This window comes from Mauremys mutica, chromosome 9 (genome assembly GCF_020497125.1).
Source record: "Mauremys mutica isolate MM-2020 ecotype Southern chromosome 9, ASM2049712v1, whole genome shotgun sequence".
Lineage (NCBI taxonomy): Eukaryota > Metazoa > Chordata > Testudines > Geoemydidae > Mauremys > Mauremys mutica.
Genome location: NC_059080.1, coordinates 18,148,282 through 18,168,152, shown reverse-complemented (window position 1 = coordinate 18,168,152; position 19,871 = coordinate 18,148,282). Strand labels below are relative to the sequence as shown.

At 43.1% G+C, this 19,871-nt stretch overlaps 1 protein-coding gene across 3 annotated transcripts in view; it reads left to right on the top strand.

Moving 5' to 3' along the window:
- CHRDL1 (chordin like 1) overlaps window positions 1-19,320 on the top strand; it is a 62,829-nt gene extending 43,509 nt beyond the window's left edge. For 2 of the 3 annotated variants that reach the window (XM_045029044.1, XM_045029045.1), the window contains exons 6-12: window positions 3,164-3,257; window positions 6,739-6,806; window positions 9,065-9,239; window positions 12,249-12,443; window positions 14,211-14,378; window positions 17,308-17,397; window positions 18,138-19,320. In XM_045029044.1, the coding sequence (XP_044884979.1) occupies window positions 3,164-3,257; window positions 6,739-6,806; window positions 9,065-9,239; window positions 12,249-12,443; window positions 14,211-14,378; window positions 17,308-17,397; window positions 18,138-18,268 (921 nt within the window). In that variant the 3' untranslated portion in view covers window positions 18,269-19,320. The remainder of the gene's footprint in view (window positions 1-3,163; window positions 3,258-6,738; window positions 6,807-9,064; window positions 9,240-12,248; window positions 12,444-14,210; window positions 14,379-17,307; window positions 17,398-18,137) is intronic. The other variant, XM_045029046.1, reaches the window with a different exon arrangement.
- The last annotated feature ends 551 nt before the right edge of the window (window positions 19,321-19,871 follow it).

Genomic DNA, 19,871 nt, shown 5'->3' with positions numbered 1-19,871 from the left:
ACCCCGAGCTAGGGTTAGGGTTCCTATGGATAGGGCACCCTAAGCTAGGGTTAGGGTTCCTATGGATAGGGCACCCTAAGCTAGGGTTAGGGTTCCTATGGATAGGGCACCCTAAGCTAGGGTTAGGGTTCCTATGAGTAGGCACTTGGACCTAGGGTTAGGGTTCCTATGGGTAGGGCCCCCCGAGCTAGGGTTAGGGTTCCTATGGGTAGAACCCCCAAGCTAGGGTTAGGGTTCCTATGGGTAGGAACCCCCAAGCTAGGGTTAGGGTTCCTATGGGTCTGGCACTTGGACCTAGGGTTAGGGTTCCTATGGGTAGGGCTCCCGGCACTAGGGTTAGGGTTCCAATGGATAGGGCACCCCGAGCTAAGGTTAGGGTTCCTGGGGGTAGGGCACCCCAAGCTACGGTTAGGGTTCCAACGGATAGGGCACCCCGAGCTAAGGTTAGGGTTCCAATGTGTAGGGCTCCCGGCGCTAGGGTTAGGGTTCCTATGGGTAGGACACCCGGAGCTAGGGTTAGGGTTCCTATGAGTAGGGTACTTGGAGCTAGGGTTAGGGTTCCTATGAGTAGGGTACTTGGAGCTTGGGTTAGGATTCCTATGGATAGGACTTCCCACCTTAGGGTTAGGGTTTCTAAGGGTAGGGCACTTGGAACTAGGGTTAGGGTTCCCATGCAGAGGGCTTCCCGCCCTAGGGTTAGGGTTTCTAAGGGTAGGGAGCTTGAAGCTAGGGTTAGGGTTACTAAGGGTAGGGCACTTGGAGCTAGGGATCAAATGGGTAGAATACTTGGCACTAGGGTTAGGGTTCCTATAGGTAGGGCTTCCCGCCCTAGGGTTTGGTTTCCTAAGGGTAGGGCACTTGGGGCTAGGGTTAGCGTTCCTATAGGTAGGGCTTCCCGCCCTAGGCTTAGGGTTCCTAAGGGTAGGGAACTTGGACCTAGGGTTAGGGTTCCTAAGGGTAGGGCATTTGGAGCTAGGGTTAGGGTTCCTAAGGGTAGGGCACTTGGAGCTAGGGTTAGGGTTCCTTTGGATAGGGCGCCTCATCCTTGGTTAGGGTTCCTATTAGGGTTCCTAAGGGTAGAGCACTTGGAGCTAGGGTTAGGGTTCCTGCTCAGTATGTAAGAATTTCATTGAACTTTGCTGTATGCTTTGCTAGATTGTTTTTGCTAGGAGACCAGCCTATTGAACCTTAACTAATGTACAATTGTACCTGAGCAGTGGAGGCTGAAAGTCCGTAGTGAACAGTGACATATAAAAGCATAATCAGAGCCAATATGCAGCACCAGGTAAATACCATTCTGCCTCCTACTCCAAACACAGTAGATGAAATCTAGCCCATTGTGAACACTCTGTACATGACCCCACAGTGCACACACTTAAAGTAGTTAGGTGGCTGGTAGAATATTGCTACTTGGAGTATATATAGTTTTATGTCAACCGGACTTTGGAAAGTTCAACACTGACTCTCTAAAAGAGGCCAGAATTATTCTACATCCAATAAAAACACCTACAAGTGGGAACTGGATGGCTCATGGGATTGACAATGGGCCTCAGAACTTTAACCTACTGGGTCATCAATTCAAATTGCAGTGACCGATAGTTGTCACCCTCCAGTGGCTGTTCAGAGCCACTCTGTGAACTGAAATAGGTTCAGTCTATCCACCCCTTCCTCAAACAAACATTGGCCACATTTGGACCTTCATTTGATCAAGTCACCAGCAAATTTTGCATTAAGGAACCATCTGGGTAGCTGTCTGGCCCAACAGGTCAAGTACTGAATGGATTTGGAGATTACACTACTGGGTCACTGCTAAATGCAGTCCCTCCAGGTCAAGGCTGAAACTCATTGATGGGGCAGTGAGTTGGGAGCTTGCACTAAGACAATGCCTGTGTTGTACCTCTCTTGTGGATTGAGTCTCCTGGTATGTTAGGCACATTTCCTGAGCACTATATTCTGTACAATGTTTTGTTAATGTTTTGTGTTTTTAGAAAGACAGTTAAGGAATACTCTTCACTGCAAAATATCCTGTTTCTAGCTCCTGTTTCTGTAGGTGGGCAAACTACAGCCTGTTAGCCACACCCGGCCCACGGGCCCCTCCTGCCAGGCCCCTGAGCTCCTGCTCTGGGAGGCTTGCACCGGGTCCTCCCTCGCTGCCCCCCCCCCGCAGCCTCAGCACGCCACTCCGCAGGCACAATGTCTGTGCTGTGCGGCGGCTGGCTCCAGGCAGTGCAGTAAGGGGGTAGGGAGCAGGGTGGGGGGGTGGATAGAGGGAAGGGGAGTTCAGGGTGGTGGTCAGGGGGCCAGAGGGTGGATAGGGATCGGGGCGGTCAGAGGGCAGGGAACAGGGGGGTTGAATCGGTGCAGGGGTCCCGGGGGCAGTCAGGAAGGAGTGGGGGTTTGATGGGGTAGCCGGGGGCAGTCAGGGGCAGGGGTTCTGGGGGCAGTCAGGGAGGAGGGGTGGTTGGATGGGGCAGGGGTCCGGTGGGGGACAGTCAGGAATGAGAGAAGGGGTTGGATGGGGCAGCAGGGGGCAGTCAGGGTGTGGGTTGCAGGAGTGGTCAGGGGACAGGGAGGGTGGGGTGGATGGGGCAGGAGTCCCTGGGGCGGGGGGGGATAGGGTGCGGGGGCTGGGCCACACCTGGCTGTTTCGGGAGGCACAGCCTCCCCTAACCGGCCCTCCATACAATTTCCAAAACCTGATGCGGCCTTCAGGCCAAAAAGTTTGCCCACCCCTGTTCTAGATGTTAGAGTGGCACATACGTTAATGTACAGAGCCAGATTCAAATCTGTATAAGGGCTTGTCTTCACTACTGGGGTATGTCGACCTAAGTTACGCTACTCCAGCTACGTGAATAAGTAGATGGAGTCGACATAGCTTAGGTCAATTTACTGCAGTGTCTACACCGCGCTGCATCAACAGGAGGCGCTCTCCCGTCGACTTACCTTACTCTTCTCTGAAAGGTGGAGTACTGGAGTCGACAGGAGAGAGCTCAGGTGTAGATTTATCGGATCTTCACTAGCCCCGCTAAAATCGACACCTGCTGCATCGATTGCGGCAGCATGGATCTCCCTGGTAGTGAGCATAAGCCTAAAATGTAAATGCATAATACCATATGAATCAATGCAGAAACCATTTCTTAATTGTCTTTGTTTTTAATGGCAGGAAGGGAACGTGTATTGTGGCCTGAAGACTTGCCCTAAATTAACATGCTCTTTCCCAGTTTCTGTTCCGGAGTCCTGCTGCCCAGTTTGCAGAGGTAAAATCTGCTATGTAAGCAAAAGGATACTATCTGCAAGCATGCACATTCACCCATTGCAGAGGGAGTTTGGAAATTAAACATTGTATTTCAGCAGATGTGTCATTTTTTGTTTTGTTTTCCTAAATTGAAACAAACAATTAATACAGCAGAAGCAACATTACAATAATGAATTGAAACAAGGATGCAAAGTATTAAAATATCTGCCACCTCTCCAGTAGATGAGCTTTGAAATATGAACATGTATGTATCCTGCAAGTGCCCAGACTTGCTCTCGTCATAAAAAGAAACGGTTCTTAGGATATGATCAATTCCCCAAGTAAATTAAGTGCCAATCTACATTCATGTATCTCTGGTATTGTATTAGCAAGCCTGTGTGAGATCCTAAAAGGAGCCCTCACCTAAACACAGGGAACTTAATTCTGGAGAAGGTCACAACCCTAAATCTGGGCCTCCAAATTTCGCAGGTGAGACCTTCTTTATAATTGTATCTTACCTATATGTTTATACTGGGGCTTGTGTCACCCACCACTGGAATATCTAATCATATGGACCAGATTTTTAAAGGTACATAGCTATCTAAATATGCAAATCACCACTTAGGCACCTAGGCACTTCTGAAAATCCCACTAACTCCTATTGATTTCAATGGGAGTTAGGCACCTAGTGGGATTTTCAAAGTGCCTATCTGTGTTCTTAGGGGTCTACATATCTAAATATCTGACCCTTTGAGCTCAGTACTGTTACTTGGAAAATTAAGGAGCATTTATATTATTTGTAGTTCATTTGTGCCTACAGTACTAGACACTGCACTAACGTATAGTGAGGGACAGATACTTCTTACAATCTATACAGTCAAGCGGTGGGCAGGGGGGTGAAAACTGAGACAGACTGGTGAACACAGCAGGTCAGCCAGGGACAACTGAGGCACAGAACCCAAGTTTCCAGACTTCCAGTCCAGTCCGCCTACTCAGTAGCCCATGCTGCTGCTTCTTATATTTTTATCCACTAAACAGAGAAACATTTTATTAGGCAACTTGGATTTGAAGCTTTCTGCACTCAGACCAGCAAAGGTGATGGTCCCTGTCTCATGGCAGGCAATCTAGCAAATTACCATTTAATATTCAATGTGCTGAGTGTGCAATAAAATAAACATTAGCTAATCATCTGGTTCCTGGTCTCTGTTCCCTAATAGCTATTTTTAGCTTCCTGGGATGGTAGCACATAATTTTACTTTATATGGTGACTTGGATTTGGAACTGACCAGTTATAATCACAAAACAATCAAACTGAGTTTCAAAGCACAAAGCATCATGCCTTAGTTACGCAGTGCACTAGGATTACACTGGAAAAGTCAGCCACCTAAAACAGGAGAGGACAGTCACCAAAGAGAAAAAAAGCTAATCAGAAGTAGGAAATTGAGGGCAAGATATTGGGGGCATTAGGCAAGACAGGTTATGCGGTAAAAGAGATTCAGAGCCTGCAATGGCCTTTGAAAAGACTCTCTACGTTTGCATAGTGGTTTTTAAAATGCTTCATTATTTATAATACTTTCTTAAAAGTAACATTTCCTTCCTAACTACCCTTGTCCTTTTCAATCTAGCACATGCTGATTTATCCTTCCCCTGCGATTCTTATGAAGCACAAGCCTGAGCAATTCGTTTGCATGAAGATATATGAGCATAGCCTCAGGGAGAGGAATCTGTTAGTTAATTTCTACTCCCTGGAAGGACAAAGAATATTAGTAACTTATGAACAGAACACTTAGAAGCCCTCTGCATTTTCAAATTAGTCCTTTTCCTACTGACTAGAGATGGCTCCAAACCATAAAGTCCAGCTCCTGATTTGGGGGCACATGCTGCTACCATGGAGTTTTGTGGTGCAAATGTGGGGCCATTGTAAAGCTTACATTACATAAACATGTCTAATAAAAGACAGATCTAAACACCAAAGTTTGGGGGTGTTCAATTCCAAATCTGTCTCCCCAGTAGATAACCCTCCTGCCCCATTCCTGTAAGTCATCCTTACAGGTCTTTAAACAATTAAATATCAGTCTAAGCGGTTTTTGGGTGCCACGTCCTCCCCTCAAACGTAACAGATTCCATTCCATCGTTGCTCCTCCTCAGTGCTAGTGATCAGTGCACACTGGCTTGTAGGAGTTTACATTTCTAAAGTTGTCTTTACAAAGACTTTAATGGAAGCTGAGGTTTTTTGTTTACATTTCTAAATTCCCCCAGATCACAGTGTTGGGTTTTGAGGGGCCAAAGCCTTGATCTGAAGTTCCTCTAGTTGCTTCTCTAAAGCATTTTAATTCCTCCTCCATCACAAAGCACAAATGGCAAGTGCCTAAGCTAGGGGCACCAGAACAAGGAGGGTCAGGGGGCCATGGCCGCATCCCTTTTAAAAGTAGGAGGGCTGGGCCTTCCCATTTTGACTTACCTTAAGGGTGAGCAATGGGAGGGAAGGGGCAGAGAGGAGCAAGCAGCGGGTGGGGCCTCAGGGGGAAGAGGCAGAGAAGGGGGGTGGGGCCAAGATTTGGGTGCCAGTGTCCCCACCCCACTTCTAGGGAGTTTCCAGAGCTCCTGGGCTAATATCTCTGATTCCACAAACATTCTTCTAACACACAAGTCAACATTTCCTTCTAGTGTTCACTTCTTTGTTATGAGCCCTATCCTGGGGACAGGGCTACCTACCTGTACTCCTTCTCCTGGCTGTTTGTTTACATCAGTGGTTTTCAACTCTCATTTGCAGACCCCCTAAAAATCTTCAAATGGGGGTGTGGACCCCTTTGGAAATCTTAGTCTGCTGGCCCCGGACCACAGGTTGAAAACCACTGGTCTACGTCAACGGCAGAGCTGTACCGTTCATGATGGTTGGCCGAGGTACAGGAATCTACTGGCTGGCATTAGAGCCAGTCCTACTAATTCCGTTTCTCATATAGCCTGATATATGTTACTGCACCTGGCTCCCTCCTGCCTGTGTGTCCAGGGAGTAATGCATTCAGAGTGGCTGTTGCATTTATTTTGTGTTGGATTTTTTTTTTTAAAAGAAACTCATTGATTCAGAATAATATTTGAGAAATAAAATTTGGTAACTCAGTGTGTGAACTTGACAGTAAGCAAAAAGGGGAAAACAACCCTTAAGGACAATGCAACACAAAAAATGTACTTCGTTCTTTATATGATAAGTGTAGTTTAGTATTGACTGAGGCTAATACTTCATAGCAAACTAGGAAAATGTCACACAGATTGTAAGTTCTTTGTACTCAGGGACTGTCTTTGTTCCATGATGGATTTTTTGCCCAGAATGGCAGCTTCTGTGATACAAATAATATATTTTGTAAAAGTAATGGTGTCTTAGTAAGATGTGACCTCACTACAGCTCTGCCTCAGTCTTTGGTCTCATTCAGCTGTACAGAATTCTCATAGGCATTTCTAAGGCATTGCACAATTACTCCCATAACTGTTTATTTCACACACAGGAGATGGAGAATTATCATGGGAACATTCTGATGGGGATATCTTCCGGCAACCTGCCAACAGAGAAGCCGTAAGTGTGCCCTGTGTAATCAGAAAACCTGTTTTCCTGCCGAGCCATTCACACACACACACACACACACACACACACACACACACACACACACACACAAGTAAAAGGGATGATTACTCTAACTCTTCACCAGTTCTGCCTTGGCACAGGAATATCTGGCAGAAAAATTCATAGTAGTGACAATACCTTTTTCCATTGAATCTTTCTCTGTTTGCCTTTAGCTTTTTGTACCCAGCTGAAAATCTCTAATGATCTTGAAGAAATGACAGAGAAAAATTCTCTCGTGATAGATTGGAGCCCCCTCTCCTGGCCCCCTAGACAGAAACTTACACAGGATGCTCTGAAACCAATACAGTACACTTCACATGTCAGCTCTCATGAGCTAAAAGGTGCTGCTAGGGAGCCGAGGGCACCACAGAGTGAGCAATTAGGGCTCATGAGGGCAGAATGGGCATATCTCTTACAAAAGGATCCTTTGTTTTCCGTTTCCTAGGTAGTGATTTCTCATGCCTGCTCTGTCCATAATCCCTCTTTCCCACTTTGCTATCCCTTCTCCTCCTCTTTCACTATTATATTCTACTTTTCCTTCTAAAATCATTTATGGTTCATGGACTGTTGAGATGGCAGCCCGTGATCAGATGATGTCTAACATCTCCCACAATGATTGTTAGAAAAATAATCCAGTGTCCTTTGTTAAAAAAAAGCTAGCACCAGAGGAAAGGGGAACGTTGTTTATTTCCTGTGGTTCACAGTGTATTTTGTTGCCAGACAAAAATTCTATATCCATTTCTGTGGCCCCTGACTCAGCAACAGCCAGGGGCCCTGTCTGAAGAGCACTACGAATGTTGGAAAATTCATCATTGCTAATACCAAGTAAATACTTAGCAATATATAGGTCGTATTTCATATGCTGTAGCTGTTTGGATACCATTATATCTGCCAGTATTCAATAGTTACAACAGTAGAACAAAATGCCACATTATAAGAAGATAGACCTAGTGAATGGGTCTGACTCTTCATTGCTCTGCACCTTGTTTAGTCAAGTGCCTTGCACTGCTACAGAATGAGTGCAGACTACCACCCAACTAGAACAGTAGCATATTGCAGCCACCTTGTAAATAACCACAGCAGGTGCAGGGCAAAGGAGACTCTAGCCTTGTGTGCGCATCGCCACTAGGACACACATGTGACTGACCCAGGTTCTCTCTGGATCTTATTACGGAGATTTTACTGATTCTCTTGCACTTTACTGAGCGAACATGTGCAGCTAAGGCCTGATCCAAAGCTAATGGAAAGACCTCCATTGACTCCTGCAGACTTTGGATCAGATACTTGTGCATACCATACCTGAATAAATGGTTTGTCTGCCATGTGAGCATTACTTTTCAATAGTAGTAACACACTTATTTTCCAGTTATCATGCCTGAGGTTTATGAATTCACTCCAGGGGCTAGATTAATCTATGGTGCAGCTTTATTGCCTCCAGGGTGAAAATTAACCATCAATAATACAGCCTGGCAGTGTTGATTTTTATAACAAAATTTGGAGAGAGCATATGGAATTTTTAACCATTTGGAGCACAAAATAAATGCATGCCCATGGTCTCTGGTAAGTCTTAGGGTTGTTCAAAAGAAAATAGTAATCTTACAAGGAAGTTAACAAAACAAACAAATAAACAAACCAAACCAAACTTCAGTCATGCCTTTGGGTATTTTTGGAAAAAATCCTCCAAAACAACCATGATGTTTTGTTTTGAAAAACAGAGTCACTGCAGAGGCTATTTTCACCTACAGATCTATCAAGGTTTCCCAGCTGATGGACTTAGAGCTAAATTCCAACAAGGTGCTGCTCATCCTGAGCAACAGTGGTTGAATCTGGCCTTATGAGTGTCTGTGACTCTGGCTCTATAGTGAAATGAGAAGCAGGAGGGCAGGCAGCATCTGATCATTACACATATTGGACTATTCTTGGGCCATATTCAGGGATGCTGTAAAAAGTAGTTTGGATGCAGAAGGCTATAACGCCTGGGGTCAAATACCTACAGTTTAACCCAGGTTAATCTCAAGCACCTGCATGAGTCTCTTTCCAGCAAGGAAGAAGCGAATCTTGAGATTTTGCACCTCACTGACATCAGTGGCAAAACTCACGTTGACTGCACAGGGAGCCTTAATGCAGACAGTTTACACGCAAAGTTCAGCTCTCCAATTGCTTCACTTGAATGAAACATTTACATTCTTGTTCCTTCTGTCTCCACACAGAGGCATTCATACCATCGCTCCCATTACGACCTGTCCCCCAGCTCCCCTAGACAGGTGGTCAACATTCCACGATTTTCCAGTGGCAGGAGTAACCGTGGAGTCCTACCTGACCCCCAGCAAGCTTCAGGAACTATAGTACAGATTGTCATTAACAACAAGCATAAGCACGGACGAGGTAAGGAGAAGTCCTTTTAGCAATACTACTTGGAGTCAGGTCTCAGCCATTTATAGTTCTCAAAGAATTCTTAGTACATAAAGGGGGAGACCCTTTGCAAATCACCTATGAGCGAAGAGGAACTTCCCCCTTTACATCTGTGTTGAACAAAGCTGTTATCTAGCGTTCAGGCCAGCAGTTTCACCACCACCTCTCACCCCCCCCACCACCCCCATTTAAACTTTGATTCTGTTTTTCAGAGATCAATACAATACTTCATAGCAAAGATATATGTAAAACAAAGCCCTGAGAGCTAGAGACATTCCAGTAACATAACATAATATGTCTTTAAGCCTCTGAGAGCCTTACAGGACTTATTACATTATGGGAACATTAGGACCTCAAGCTCATATGGAAAACCTTTATAGAAGCATGACTCAAGGATTATACTAAAAAGGGGGGTGGGGGGAAATAACCAAATCCCCAATTTAAAAGGGGCAGCAGATTTTATGTCCTGGCAAAAGGACATGATGCTGCAAGGTGCTGAGTGCACTCAATTCCTATACATTTCAACAGAGCTACTTGTGTAGCAGGTAAGTATTATTTAAGTGAATAATGGTCTGCAGGATCAGGCCCAAATAGTAATTAAAAAATTAGCTATAGAAGAGCAACTATACACAAAAACCCAGAGTAGCGTTCACTCAAGAATGTCTCACAAAGAGTTAAAAGCCTTTGTGTTATAGCCAACTAATCCTTTAAGGTATTAACTAACAGAAGGAATGTTGGCCATAGGATCTTTATTATCCACCTGAACAACCATGAAAACACATTCAGATCATGCCAGTGTTTTATTCTGAAACTAGGAACAGGAATCTCCACTCAGTGCAAGATCTCTGACATCCAGTTCACACATGAAGACATCATCAAAGCAATTTCTAACTGATTTGTTTCAGCAAATAAAAAGCAGACAAATGAACAGCACATTTCTCTGCGCCGTTTAGTATCAGTGATGGCTTTAGGAGCTTGCTGCCCAGAGAGAGTCTAAGAGGTCTCTGTAATGGAAATTAGAATGGTGACCATGTACTTTCTTTTGTTCTCTACAATTAGAATGTTATTAATTAATGCACATGCTTCCAGAGATACATTTTATAAATCTAAAAATAAACTAGTTATACTGACATGCAGATTTGATGCCATTACATGGATACAGAATTACATTTCTATGCAGACCATGGTTAAAGCAGGCCATTTGGGAACTAGGGTTCTATTTTCACAGTGACTACAGACTTCTTCTCTCACTTTGGACTAATTATTTAACCTTTCTGTGCCTCCATTTATCCAGCTGCAAAATTGGGATAATGTATCTATAGTCAACATATCCCTGACTACAGTACAGAGAAGTTGTGAGGTTTAATTTATGTTTGTAAAGCTTTTGGAGCTCTCTGGCAGGAAAAAAAATGATATAAAATAAGTATAAATATACTACTAAAGCATGTAAGAAGGTTAATTAGAACAATAGAGTAATTAATCCCGTTTTACGTAACTTTTCCCTTTTTTCTCATCATTCTGTTTTGTATACAGAGAACATTTAATTTGCTTTTATGAGAGAAAAACTGTTTCCCCTTCTAAAATGAAAACAGCTCTTAAGAAAGAGTTTAAAAAGTAATAAATTATTAAACCAAATGATGGTATAACACCCATGAAAGACAATACATTATGAAGAACACCCATCATAAATCTTGGTAACTTAGTAACACATAAGCCAGTTGCTCACATCTGTTAGCAGTTAGATGTAAATTTAAGATTACAGATAAAAATTAAATTGCTTTTGAAAGTTACAGGCAAAAGAGGAACATATTTTACAAATAAAAGCATTAATAAAAAATGATGGCATATTAGAAGAATTGGAAATATTTACAGCATATCCAAGCTTGGTTTTAATTGCTTTTTGAAATCAAACAGTGCCCTTTCTTTCACCTTTTTTGGTTAGTCTGTATTTTTCAGTGTGTTTATGAAAATGTTTAAAGAAGCAAGGTTTATAGGGCAAATTCAGCCTTGGTGTAAACTGGCACTACTCCCATTAACTTCAGTGCAAACCGAGTCTGCTTTTGCCAGCTGTTAATTTGTGCAGTGTCCTTTTGCCTGCCTACTTCCCTACCTTGCAGGGGTGTAGTGAGGATAGATCCATTAAAGATGGAGGCATTCAGATATTGGTGTAATGGGTGTCCTTAGATACGTTTCAATATCATCTGCAGCCGTTCAATTTAAAGCCTCCTTTTGTGTTTTGAAATTACAAATACCAAGTCTACAAACACCCAAAGTATATTTGGGAAAAAATATGGAAGTGATCAAATTCCATTTTCTAATCATCTCCTCCTTTGCTCTGTCTGTGTCATCTAGTGGAGGGTCCCTCTGGAAAGTAGCAAAGTGTATGGGTGGCATCAACTCACCCAGCTGCTAGCTTGAATAAACAGTGTTCACCCACTGACAAGAGAAGCTGCGCCGGAGGTTCAGTAGGAAATGCCGTGATGCTGGGAACTAGAGTATTGTCCTGGTTGCAGGCTGAAATTCTGGGGCAGGAGCCAGTTCAAAGAGGTGGGGTGTGCATAAGAAGCTAAGATCTTAAAAGCCAACTGGTGGGAGTAAATGGTCCCCAACAAAATTGGGCACGAACTAGAGGAGAGTGGTCAAATTCTGCACTCCATCTCACTCGCTGAAATACCAGGGCACCCTCACGGATAAGTGAGGCCAGCATTTAGACCAAATTGCACAGAAAAAGGTGATCAAAGGCTCAATCCTGTTCCCTTTGAAGTAAATGACAAAACTTATCAATGGGAGAAGGGCTGGGCCAGAAATCGCTAGTGAAAAAATACACTTCCAAGCAGAGGTGCGTCCTTTAGTCATGAATGAAACATTGCCTCAAACCAGCGTGCATGCACTAAGGCAGAGGCTGTAGTTCAACTATGGACCTGTTGGGGCCTTACCGTTTAATGAATATTCATTTTCTGCCTCTCTCCTGTTCTGTTATAGTCTGTGTTTCAAATGGAAAAACATACTCACATGGTGAATCGTGGCATCCTAATCTCCGGGCCTTCGGAATCGTAGAGTGTGTGTTGTGTACCTGCAACATCACCAAACAAGAATGTAAGAAAATTCATTGTCCGGATCAATATCCCTGCAAATACCCTCAGAAAATAGAAGGAAAATGCTGTAAAGTCTGTCCAGGTAAAACAAAGAATAGATCACAGACTGCCTTTTTGCTATGGATTTTAAGGGGTCTTTTGATCATAATGACACCTGATGAAATGAACAACTTTATATCTGTTGCTATATTTTATCTAGAGGGAAATCTGGGCATGATAATAGATCTAGCACCCAATCTTGCAAGCCATCTCATTCATTTCATTTCCGCAGGTAGAGGGCACCAACGATTGGGCCCACCTTCCGGTCTCTTTTTCTTCTCTCTAGCATTAGTGTGACTTTTGGACATCTATTTCAGAAGATTATATCCCCCCCTCCCCATCAAGTAGAGATTCATTATCTCCCAGACAATAATTCAAGGAGCATCTCTCATTCTCCCATCTCTTCCCATTTACAATACTCACAGAGCTTTCCATTTGTTTTCTAGCTTGGGATATTTATACCATTGTACTATAATAAAGGTTTTGTTTTGCAAAATATAGCAGTAGTTTTAAAAGTTTTGGTCATAACGTTATTTGTGCTAATAATGGAACTGGATCCTTAGAATAAGCACTAAGACAGCTTATCATAACACTGTGGGAAAAATCTAATCACTTGATTAGCTTGTTGTAGGATATTAGAAAAAATGTGTAAAGAAAACAAACAAACTACTTAGAAATTTGCTAACTCCTCTTATGATATTTTGCCAGGTGCCTAACTCCTAAAAAAAAAAAAAGAGGAATCCTTGTGGCACCTTAGAGACTAACAAATGTATTTGGGCATAAGCTTTCATGGGCTAGAACCCTCTTCATCAGATGCATGGAGTGGAAAATATAGGAGCAGATATAAATATATGAAAAGATGTGATTTGCCTTACCAAGTGTGAGGTCAGTCTAATGAGACAATTCAATTGACAGCAGGATGCCAAGGGAGGAAAAATAACTTTTGAAGTGGTAATGAGAGTGGCCCATTTCAACAACCCCCTCATTGTTTTTGCTGATACAGACTAACATGGCTACCACTCTGAAACCTAACTCCCATCTATACCTTTAAAAATTTCCCACAACACATTTAGCCCCTTTTTGTGTTTAGTTCTGTGATGCACTGGCAGAAACACTCTGAGAAAACGAGTGTCAGAGTCACATGCATACATCACTTACAAAGCACCTGCTAGCAATATGTTATTAGAAGGGAGACTGGGAGAACTAGGTTCAAGTCCCAGCTGTCTCCCTGACTCATGTGATGTAAGGAGACTCAATTAACTGCCCTGTGTCTCGGTCTTACATGTAAAAAGGGGATGATACTTTACTTATTAATTGAATTAAGCCTCACAACCCCCCTGTGAAGTAAAGAAGTGAGAGCCTGACATGTAGACATGCTGAGCATCCACAACTCCTCTTGAAGTCAATGGAAGATGGGGGCAGTCTGAAAAATCTGGCTAAGAACCTGGGATGGAAATGCTCTAGAAGTAAAAAATTTGTTATCTAGATTTCAGATCAGTCTCTAACTCCTGAATGTCACCCATAGCTATCAAAAAATTAAAAAAAAGCAGGATCTTTTCTCAAAGTCTGACTTGTGTGTTAAGATAAAACATACTAAATACAAATCCAAATTGTTTTATTGTTACCAGGTCTGAGCATTAAAAAGGGAGAGCAAAAACAGAATTTCACTAAGTAGTCTGGACTCCGCTGGAGAAGGACTTGAAAGATCACTTCAAAGGAACTCTCTACAATTAAGCTAAACTTGTTGCGCAGCACGAATCTAGTAAGTTGCGAGGAACATTATTAAAGCTGTATCATGTTTTGCTTACAGAAGAGATGCCAAGTCAGAGCTTTGACAGCAAAGATTACTTTTGTGGTGAAGAGATGCTTCCTGTCTATGAATCTGTTTTCATGGAGGAAGGAGAAACCATTAGAAAAATCGCAGTGGAAACAGAAAAGCCACCTCAAATAGAAATACACGTGTGGACGATTAGGAAAGGTAAGTAGGTCAAGTTCTCTTAAAATAGTGCTTTTTTCTTTTTATAACCTCAGGAAAGAGTTACAAATTCTTGCCACTCAGGACTTTATAGCTGTTCCAATTCTTTACATTTGGGGCATTTGACATTTCCCTGGTAGCAGAGATAGAACTCCAGTCCTCCTACTACAAAAGCATAAATTGCTAATGCTTGTGCCAGACTCCCTTGTTGTTAGCAGTATGGGGTCTATCATATGCACTTGAGCAGTTCTGATTTTGACCAGTAGAAGGCAGTAGCCAATTCAATGCCACCATCCTATGGAGCGGGGGGCAGCAGCGGCAGGGAGACCGTGGTGCATCAAGGGAGATGTAGGCCAACCAGTAAGCCTGTTGAGGGGAACAGGAGCACACAGCTCCCAAATTACAGCTCCCATGAAGCACTATAGCCATAGGTGCTTGGGGTGCTGCCGCACCCCTTGGCTTGAAGTGGTTTCCATTGCAGACGCCCCCTGGATTACGCAAACCCGACTTACACAAATCCACCCTTACGGAAAAAGTTCCATAAGCTAGAAATAGGAGGGTTTTGTTGGGTTTTTTGGCGTAATGGTCAGCAATACATTTCCGACTTACACAAAATTCGAGTTACGCAAGGCATTCTGGAATGGAACACTTGCGTAAGTCAGGGAGTGTCTGTATATACAGGGTTTACAGTTTGGTTCAGTGGCTCTCAGCATCCCCACAATACAAATTGTTCCAGCATCCCTGACCATAGCAGTGCTGCAGAATCAAAATTCTTCAGGTTTTGGCCAAAATATTTTGGATTTTGATTTTTCACAGAAAACTCATTTTCTGTGGAAGGGAAAAGAATCTATGTTATGACCACTCTAGTCTTAACCCTGAGCACAGACTTCCAACCCTTTCAGACCACTCCCTACAATTGCCCAAGTTCCTGAATATCTGAAGGGTTTAAGATGTTTCTACCCATTGTGATGGGGCAAGGCCAGATGGCTACAGTAAAGTAGTAAGGAACAGGTATGTTAGCCCCAAGCTAACCAAATCCCTAGTACCATGGTAACCAAATGGCAGTTGCTCCACGTTAATCAAGACACCTGGGGCCAATTAAGATCTTTCTAGAAGGCAGTGGAGATAGCTACATTGATTGGGCCACCTGAAGCCAATCAAGGGCTGGCTGGAACTAGTTAAAAGCCTCCCAGTCACTCAGTGAGTTTGGGGTGCAAGGAGTTGAGAGTTGCTGAAGGACTGAGGAGTACAAGCAGTATCAGACACCAGGGGGAAGGTGTTTGGAGGAGGCCATGGGGAAGTAGCCCAGGGAGTTGTAGCTGTCATGCAGCTGTTACAGGAGACACTATAGACAGCTGTGATCCACAGGGCCCTGGGCTGGAACCTGCAGTAGAGGGTGGGCCTGGGTTCCCCCCAAACCTTCCAACACAGGAGGAGTTGACCCAGACTGTGGGTTCCACCAGAGGGGAAGATCACTGAGGTGAGCAAATCTGCCAATAAGCCTAGGGCCCACCAAGGTAGAGGAGAAACTTTGTCACACCATTCAGATAATCAGTGTTGTATGTACTGCAAATGAATAAAGCCTGAGCTTTTACTTTAGCTAATTGACTGGTCTCCTCAGTTTTACAGCTCTAGAAGCTAGATCTCAAACAAATGCCAAACTTCCCTACAGTTCATGGACTCCATGTTGAATCTGAACTTGTGTAATATTGCTATGTACTATAAGAGAGTATGTGTTTCACTATGTAGCCTAAGAAAGTGTATTATCTCTGAGGAGGCTGCGTTTCAAAGTGGGCAAAGTGATTCCTTATTGAAAGAAAAACCCTTAAGGAATCTTTGGGAAGAGTGGAGTTACATCATGTATATTACTTCCGTTGAATTAAAAATACAAGTGGGGACCCAAAAAGGGAAATGCCAAAAGTGTGGGTGTAAATAGATCTGTTATTCAGTATGTAAAGAGAGGCAATGTTGTTGTTCTCTTCAGCTCCTACAACCAACTCTCTTTCCCTTAAGAATTATGTTGGCTATCTTCTCAAAAGGTCCTTTACATGAAGGCATTTACTAAGTGACACTGTCTCAGAATGCCTTAGTCCACATGCTAAATATTAAAGTAGTTTTACTTTCTCTTGTTTGTAGTCTCTCTTTATCTGGGAATGTTGTCACACAGTCAGAGCAAGCAAATAGGCAGATACAGGAGTCAAGGCTCCTGGGTTCTAGTCCTGACTCACACAGTGTGACCTCTGGCAAATCATTCAGTCTTCTTGTACTTCACTTTAACAGATCTGTACAATTAGGATATAGATTTACTTAGTTCACTGGGGCACTGCTAGGCTTGTTTACAGGTTGCTTTGAGACCATCAGTGTCAACTGAGTGGTTTTAGTCTCTACCTTGGGGGGGGGGGAGAAGATGCTTCATAAGTTGAGATCATATTAAAGGGCAAACTACACTTAAAGTTACACAGATCCTGACCCATGAACAGCCCTCTGAAGGGCTGCTGGTTAATATGGGGTCCTACTGACCTATGCTTCCAGTAGTGCACAAACCCTTCTGGTGGTTTGGTAGGAGCATTTTATGCTGGCTGCCTGCAGTTAGGCAAAAGACAATGTCCAATGTCAGCATGCCAAACTCTTTTTCTCCAAGGCACTGGAATTTGGGCCTCTGCTCTTGTCCTCTCTCATTCATGCTAGGGAGGGCTGAAGCTATGTGGGCAAAGGGGGAACTAACTCTCAGATCTCAGTGATAGTCTCTACCATCATAAAACCACAAAAGAAAAATATTGATGGAGCACATGGAATCAGTTAAAACATTATTGGTAAAGATGATTTCATAGTGTGGCTCAACATGCCAGTAATTCTACACAATCACAACAACGCAAGAAGCTCAGAGCAGAGGGGCTTGTTTCAACTACATGCTCTTACTGCTTTGCTACAGGGATTCTGCGTCACTTCCACACTGAGACGATATCCAAAAGCGAATTTGAAGAACTTCCCTACTTCAAGCAGATAACAAGGACAACACTGAGTAAGTAAAAGTTGTCTTCTTAGGCTCCACTTTTCTATATAACCTCTACCTTGAAACATGCCCTGCATTACTCCTCCAACTGAAATAAATGTGCTACTTTCCCACCAACATCTGGAATCAATAGTTTGAGTATCAAATAAAATAATCAGAATGCAACATATGATTAGAGGGTTACTTTCACATTAATCGTATTTAAAAGATGCCTTTCTAAAGTCCCTAGTAACACCTTGGATTATTAAAAACTGACTGTTTAAAAAAACCCAAATTCATTTTTTCACCACTAGCGCAATTTATATTTTATATTTCACCCAGCTTGGGCTACAGAACTTGACCTCCCAATTTCACTTGTTTATGGTCAGTTTTATTCTCCAGTTCTTCTGCACTACCAAGTTGCTGTTATGCTTGGACTTCCACTATTGCAGGGCAACAGCAGCTGTTGAAAGAATTACTCTTGAGAGTTTGCTGCAATTACAAGCCAGGGCCTTCCCAGCTACAAACTAAAGTCCCACCCCCGACCCCACCTTCCCCAATCAGAATCTGGCCCTTCATGTTCTTTTAATGTAGTTCTTCTGCATGGAATGTATTAAATGATTGGAAGGTTTGAAAATATCTCAAAGGAAAATATTTTAATTCTCCTTATCAACAATTTGAACGTGTTTGTCTGGCTAGTGCTTGTAAGTGACTCTAAAGCTCCCTGCATTCTAAGTCAGTGTCTCTCTGCTTTGTGTTTTTGTTTTCAGGCCAGTGGAAAATATTTAGCGAGGGAGAAGCTCAGATCAGCCAAATGTGTGAAAGCAGAGTGTGCAGGACTGAGCTGGAGGATTTGGTAAAGGTTTTGTACCTTGAAAAGTCTGAAAAGGGTCACTGTTAAGGGAGACAGCGCTGGAGAGAGAAAACAAGAAAACTTATGAAAACGTGGATCTGCAGCTGGACTGCAGGCTTGTTTTGCTTAAGTCAACAGTTGCCCTAAAAACCAAAACTATAATGCAGTAATTATTCACATCATGCACAGCAAACTTGCTGCTTTATGTGTAGTGGTCTGTGTCAACAATTTAAATATCTCCCCAAAAAGACTAGGAGGGTCTGTATTGGTGGGGGGGAGGGGAAAAAGGAGACTGTAGTTCCTTGTAAAGTTGCAAAGTTAAAAAAGAAAACAATTTTTTTTTAAACTGGGCATGTTATGTAAACTAATGAAATGAAGGACACCTAATAACTGTGCAGGAGCTATGGAGAGCATTATTTCCTGTACTGAATTTATACCACTTCTGGTGTTGAAATGACTCATGTTTTTCTAAGGGTAGGGGGGGGAATACAAGCGATACAGTACTTGAGTTTGAGCCATAAAAATCCAGATTTAAATGAAAACTCCCAACGAGTCTACTGCTTTTGGGACGATGTCTTGCAGTTGAACAAACTTTGAGTACATAAACAAACCAGAAGGTGCTAGTGGGAATTACTGCATTTATGTAGCAATTTGAGAAAACGTTCAACTTTTAAGTGGTTTTCACTTGGTTTCCATTATCCACTTCTCTACCTGAAATATCAGCTCCCTCATGCTGCCCCAATACTGCATTCTCGTGGGCCCTGTTAACACATAGCCTCGGTCAATAAACTCCCTTTGCAAAGTAACATAGCAGGAGAATGCTAAATACTTGAATCATTTATGAAAATTCCTATAGGGTTAAACCCACAGTGATTAATAACTCATTAAATGTCTTGTGATATCACTTAATTTATTAATGGTAATTGTCGCAATAAGAGTGTTCTGCGTGGTTCTAATTGGTGGCCTCTCAAGTCCCAGCAAACTAATAAGCATAACTTCAAGGAAAACTCTCTCCAATGGCAAACTAATGAGCACTATCAAGCCACTAAGTTAATGGTCTTGCTGGTGCTGCACTATCTTCCTGCAAAAAGAAATCTAAGGAAATCCTGCCACACCAGCTCATGGATACCATCTTAGATTCACTCCTGAGGTGCAAATGACTGTGGCTGCTTTCCCTCCATTTTCTATGTCAGGAGCATACGGGAACATTTCCCATTGTGTTTGAACAGCAATGAAATTCTAAAAAAGTAGCCTCAGGCCAGGCACTTGGTCCTCAAAGGGAGTGAAATAAATGGCGGTGGCCAGAATTTGGAGGCCCCCATGGGACTTCGCAAAACTTGTGCTCTCTCTGCTCTGCCCTGCATTTCCAGCGATGGCACTCTAGGTCTTCATTGGGGGTATGTGCATCTTAACAAAGAGGTTAAGGGGTCTAGATGTTCAGTGCTTAATGCCAGTGGCCCAACTCAGGCTCCAGCAGAAGAAATATTGAACCTTTTAGTAGGGCCTTGTTCACAATAGTGATCTCTTTGCACCTCTCCCTGCTAGCAGCTGCGGTTGTAAGAGGCAACCCCCTTTCACTGCTTTTTCAGAGGCGCAGGATCCATCCGTGCTAGGGTTTCTTGCAATAGCCAGAAGGGGTATATGGAAGGGT